General features: G+C 33.7%; 1 protein-coding gene across 1 annotated transcript; it reads right to left on the minus strand.

Annotated features, from left to right (window-relative positions):
• Positions 1–2,389: 2,389 nt before the first annotated feature.
• LOC120187438 (probable pectate lyase 5) lies at positions 2,390–4,062 on the minus strand. The gene is made up of 3 exons (XM_039191151.1): positions 3,861–4,062; positions 2,979–3,728; positions 2,390–2,887 (listed from the first exon to the last, which is right to left on the minus strand). Exons 1-3 carry the CDS (start codon positions 3,971–3,973, stop codon positions 2,527–2,529), a joined length of 1,224 nt encoding a protein of 407 aa, XP_039047082.1. The 5' UTR covers positions 3,974–4,062; the 3' UTR covers positions 2,390–2,526.
• Positions 4,063–6,000: the final 1,938 nt, after the last annotated feature.

Raw genomic sequence — 6,000 nt, forward strand, 5'->3', positions numbered from 1 at the left:
CTTGTACAACCTGAGTCGGGAAAATACTATGTTGTTTTTAGTGATGCATCTCATAATGGACTGGGGTGTGTGCTGATGCAAGATGGAAAGGTTGTGGTTTATGCTTCCAGATAGTTAAAAAATCATGAGAAAAATTATTCGACGCACGATTTGGAATTGGCAGCAGTTGTGTTTGCATTGAAAATCTGGCGCCATTATCTGTATGGGAAACGATGCCATATCTATACGGATCATAATAGTTTAAAGTATTTATTGACTCAGAGAGAATTGAACTTGAGGAAAAGAAGATGGATTGAGCTTCCAAAGGATTATGATATATTTATTGATTATCATCCTGGGAAGGCGAATGTGGTAGTAGATACGCTAAGCCGAAAGATTTTTGCATCTTTACGAGCTTTGGATACGCAAATGTCATTAAAGAAATATGGTGCCTTAATTGCTGAGCTTAAGTTAAATTCGATGTTCTTGGATCGGATTAAAGAGTTGCAAAGTCAAGATGAGAAATGCTTGTTGAGAATGGAACAGGTCGAAAAGAATGAGACCAAAGACTTCGAAGTAAGAGATGATGGATGTCTATATTATAGGGGAAGACTTTGCATTCTAGATAATGATGATTTGAAGAAAGATATTCTTTTTGAAGAACATTATAGTCCTTTGACGATGCATCTTGGAGGTAATAAATTGTACCAGGATTTAAAAAGTCGTTATTGGTGGCTTGGTATGAAAAGAGCTATATCGGAGTTTGTGGCAAGATGTTTTACATGTCAGCAAGTGAAAGATGAACATCAAGTACCCTCTGGATTACTTCAATCGATATCCACTCCGAAGTGGAAGTGGGAGCGAGTTACCATGGATTTTTTTAGGGCTATTTCTATCTCCTGGTAAAAATGATTCCATATGGGTTATTGTAAACCGATTAACCAAGACCGCTCATTTTATTCTAGTTCGGGTAGATTACTTGATGGATAAATATGTGGAGTTGCACATTAAATAAATAATTAGACTTCATGGAGTGCCGATATCTATAGTGTCTCGGTTTACATCAAGGTTTTGAAAGTCGTTGCATGAGACATTGGGTACTCGATTGAACTTCAGCACAGCTTTTCATCCACAAACGGATGGGCAGTCCAAACGAATCATCCAAATACTTGAGGATATGCTAAGGGAATGTGTGATTGAGTTTAAATGATCATGGGAAAGGTATTTACCTTTAGCCGAATTTGCGTATAATAACAGTTACCAGCCAAGTATTAAAATGACCCCGTATAAAGCATTATATAGGAGAAAGTGTCGTACACAATTAAATTGGTTTAAATTGAAAGATCGAGACATAATTAGGCCGGAGTTGATTAAAGAGATGGAGGAGAAAGTAAAGATTATTCAAGGGAATCTCAAGATAGCCTCCGATCGGCAGAAATTTAAAGACCGAGACATAATTAGGCCGGAGTTTGAATAAATAAACGCACATAAACGAACTTCTCGCCGCACGGTTCATGAACGGTTCGCTGAATGTTCAGTTCATTTACAGGCCTAGTTCCAAACTCATCCTTTTCGTTAAAAAATTGATAGTTGTCTAAGTTGGACATTAACATAATGCTTGGGATATGATAATCATTTGATATTCTGGGATAAGAATTTATCATATCATGGTCAATATGTTGACGGTTAAATCAAAATGTCGTCAATTTTTAACAGAAAATGACAAGTTTGAAACATAATGAATAGTTGGATAACCATTTTGTAATTTTTAATAGTCAATGAAATTAACAAAGTAACATTCTATGATCGAATGATCATTTTATAACTTTTAATAATTGATGGACTTAATAAAATAATACCTTATAGTCAAGATGCCATTTGTTTACTTTACCAATATTGTTTTTGAATAGTTGAAGTGTTTATAAGGTAATATAATATCTACTCAAAATCTTTATTAGCTATTGACAATATACATCTTGCATACACAATTATTTGAACACAAGATCTATATCATTGAGGTCATTTGATAATTTAAAAAAAATTATTGTATTAAGAACAAAATAAAATTTATTCATTTTGACGCGTAACAACCATCGAAATCTACGAGCAAAAATATTTTTAACTTCTAAATATTTCTACAGAATTTTTTTTATCAATAAATTTTAAAAAAGTTATAAAACTAATATATCCTCAAATAATTATTATAGAATGCATAATATTAAAACATAATATCCCAAAAGCATTGTATCTCCGTTAAAATATGAACCTTATTTGTGTGGAAGCATTATTCTTCGTCTTAAAATTCAGTTCACACTCGGTGCCTACTGTTAAACTGTACCATCCCAAGTGAGAAAATCCACATAAATTCATGGAAAAGCAAGAAATTGTTTACATGTAATGACGACCCATTTCACTGCTTCAATTCAAAATATCAACACTGACCCAACTTACACAAACATAAAATAAATCCTGTTTTATTTTTGTCACAAATTTCACCTTATTTTTGTACTTCATTCCACTGTTACCCGACCATTACTCCCCCAATGCCTAGCAACGCGACCCCTTCTTGCAGACGAGTACACCGGCATCTCCAGTGAGCTCGCTCACTATTGACGATGGCCTCGCACTCAGGCTCGATGCCTTGGCGTAACTCGAAGAGGTCCCTTTGCCTGATGCCCTGAAGAATGCTCCATTCAACATCAAATCCCCCTCTGACCTCCAATTCCATGACCTCCATCCATTCTCCGACGCATCTATGCGTTTAGTCACCTCTTTGTTGTTTGAATTATCCGGTGCAAGAAACCTATTCCCCTCACTGTTGATTGTCGGATTAGCACTCCCACCAATCGCGTACATTTCCCAGTGCGTGTAATCATTGTTCACAACATGAAAATATCCATGCCTGCATCTATATTGACCCGAAAAGAAAAATGAAAACAATTCAGGCTAATACTCGGCTAGCCATATATAATGTATATATATTTGTATGTATGTATTACCTAGGCATTCCTTGGACAAGTCCTTCTCCAAAGTGATTGAAGGCAATGGTGACTTGCATGTTATTGTCCTGCTCGTAAGAGTCGCCGTGGCCCAAGAGCACTACCTTGTTATGATGAGTCATGTAATTGCTGGAAATGGTGATGGCCGTGGATCCTTGGATGGCATTGACCAGCCCGTTTGTACTATTCGACAACGAGCAATGGTCGACCCAAATGTGGCTGCTTCTGGATATCAGCACAGCATCACCGTCTGATATTATCCTCCAACCATAATGGTTAGGAGAGTCTCTCACATAAGCATTCCCTCCTCTCTTGCAACCGCGTATGTTAATACCGTGGATTATGATGTTGCTCACGGATTGTACAGTAATGCACGGACCACCGGCGATGTGAACGTTGGCGCCTCGACCATCGATGGTCTTGTATGAGCTCATTAGCAATTCTTGCTTCAATTTAATAACCATGTCATGCGCAAAAACGATCCATAAGGGTTCGGTTTGGATAGCAGCATGCCTAATAGTCCCGGGTTTGGGGTTGATGGGGTCACGGTCACTAGGGTCCATGACTACGTATATTTTCCCATCCCTGCCACCGATGGCATTCTTACCGAACCCAATGGCGCAATCAGCTAGCCTCCGACGGTTCTTCTCCCAATGAGGGTCACATCGCCAGCAGTCATCGATGGGGTTTCCGGTTCCGCAGGAGAGAAATCCCAAGCCCCTCCTAGCCATTGTAGCATTCATGATGCTCCTGTATAAATCCAACATACGTCCAAGTTAAAGAAAAAAATGTGACATATAATTTATTGTTTATAAAATATATTTAGAGTTCGAATATTAGCGTGTGTAACATGTTAGATTACAACATCTTTTATATACATACTCATCGACTAGTTGGGCGGCTTGGTCGGAGTCTTGAACAGGGGACGAGAAAATGAAGATGGGAGCCTGAAGGAGAGGCCATATAAGGAGAAAGAGGGATAGTGGAATTGGCATTTGAGGGACTTTTCTCTGCAAAATTAAGAGAGAATGTTGAAGGAGAAGAAAAGTTTGTGAAACTGGGAAGAATGGAGCGGGGTTTATAAAGGGGATAAACCAAGTACTAAAGATTTGTTATAATTAGTTTGTGGAACTGGGAGGAATGGAGCGGGGTTTATAAAGGGGATCAACCAAGTACTTGAAAATTAAACTTACATGATAAGATATTGAAAATTAATATTTGATTCATGCGTCTTTTAAAATATATAATGAATATTAAAAAAACTTAATAAATATAATTCATTCTTAAATAGTGTAGAAATTAATATCTATTCAAAATTTTTCTTAATTTATTGAAAACCCACTTTATAAATCTAATTGTTTAAACTCAAATTCTATAATGAAAATAACGTAATCTTTTACACTAAAACCATTAAATAAATTCTTGATAAACATGAATTGAATATTGAGTTAGAGAACAATTTTAGTTGGCATAAAAAGATTTAATTAAGTTAATTGAGAGATCTTAATTAATTGCTGAGAATAGGGGTTGGTATTAGATAAGTTGAGTTGAGTTAAATTTTTTTAAGTTATTTGAGTTTACGAGTCTTATTTTATAACTCAAATTTTATTTGAATTTTTTTTTGAATCAAATCAAGTTTTTGTCTTTATGTTTAAATTTAGTTGTAAATGTTTACAATGTTCTCATACTATTGATTCTGATTTAACCGGTTTTTTATAACTATATATGATATACATATATATTTATTCATATTGTTTCACATACTATATATATATATATCATAGAAAGTTAAGAGATTCGACTCAAACATAAAATTCAATTCATTAATCATTAAAAATATTGAGTTATTCAAATCTTATTTTATAAATCGACTAAAACTTAAATTTTTTCTGTGGAGTTGAGTTTTCATGAACTCTAGTTGAGAAAGCATTCCAAAAACTTACTTGAATATAACATAAATTGGAGTAAAGAATTCGACAATTATAATTTCGTGAGTTTGATTTGTAAAAATAGTCTTCTATATTTATCAAAATGGTCATTGTAAATTATATTCTCTATTTAAAGTATTTTAGTTTTAATGTTTCATCTTAGGATAAAAAAAACCCTTAATAGATCGAAACCATTAATTAATAAACAATTTTTTTATTAAGCTAAGGCGATTATAAATTAGTATTTGTTCTAAATACTCTCAATTATTTGACAATAAATACTCAATCACCTTAATGTAGTCATTGGTGCTCGAACTCATAACCTCTAGGAACAACAATGATTCCTTTAACCATTGAGATAAGTTGGTTCGTGCAATTAACAAAAGGCTAAAACTTTAAAATATGAGCATTTTTACTTTAAAATGAAACATTGATGGCTAAAATTCTCCAAAAGTTAAAGAATAAGAGTTAAAGTGATTATTTACTCAAACATGATGAACATATTACCCTAAACTAAGATATTGAGGACAAAAATATTTTTTAAAAAAAAGGTCAAAATGATTATTCTGAAAAACATTAAGGGTTAATTTTGGTATTATACCTAAAATATAAGAAGAGAGAAATTAAAGCCGCCATAAGTGGACAAAGAGTAACAAAATAATTACCTGAAAATACCGTTGAAATTGTTTGGTGATAATTGACAAATAAGTTTTGCTATTACAAATTACCAAATTTTATGAATGGCTCCATTTCCATGCTCAACCAAGTCATCTGTGCAATTATTACAAAATTGCATAAAGAAATATTCTTCACACTGCTCACTAAATTGAGGTTGTCCTTCATGTTTTTCCAACATGAAAACATCAAAAGTGAAACTTTCTTTCTCCATCAAGGTAAACTTTGCTCTTTTATGTCGCAAATTTCAATCAGTTCTCTTGCAATCATTAAGCACTGAGGGATCACATCTAATCGTTCATCATTATTATTAAAATGAATTATTAAACATATAATGTATTTAACTATATTGTAAAATAAATTTGAAGAGTTTTTCACCTATGGTATGATGCATTTTTGATCCATTATGTAATCTTAAT

This window comes from Hibiscus syriacus, unplaced genomic scaffold (genome assembly GCF_006381635.1).
Source record: "Hibiscus syriacus cultivar Baekdansim isolate YM2019G1 unplaced genomic scaffold, ASM638163v2 tig00113725_pilon, whole genome shotgun sequence".
Lineage (NCBI taxonomy): Eukaryota > Viridiplantae > Streptophyta > Magnoliopsida > Malvales > Malvaceae > Hibiscus > Hibiscus syriacus.

Excerpts from the sequence above, each read along its gene's own strand:
- LOC120187438 (XM_039191151.1), bottom strand. The coding sequence starts at position 3,973 with ATGCCAATTCCACTATCCCTCTTTCTCCTTATATGGCCTCTCCTTCAG. Across the intron at positions 3,729-3,860 it reads GCCGCCCAACTAGTCGATGA|GAGCATCATGAATGCTACAA; the intron begins GTATGTATATAA and ends GGATTTATACAG. Across the intron at positions 2,888-2,978 it reads CTTGTCCAAGGAATGCCTAG|ATGCAGGCATGGATATTTTC; the intron begins GTAATACATACA and ends GGGTCAATATAG.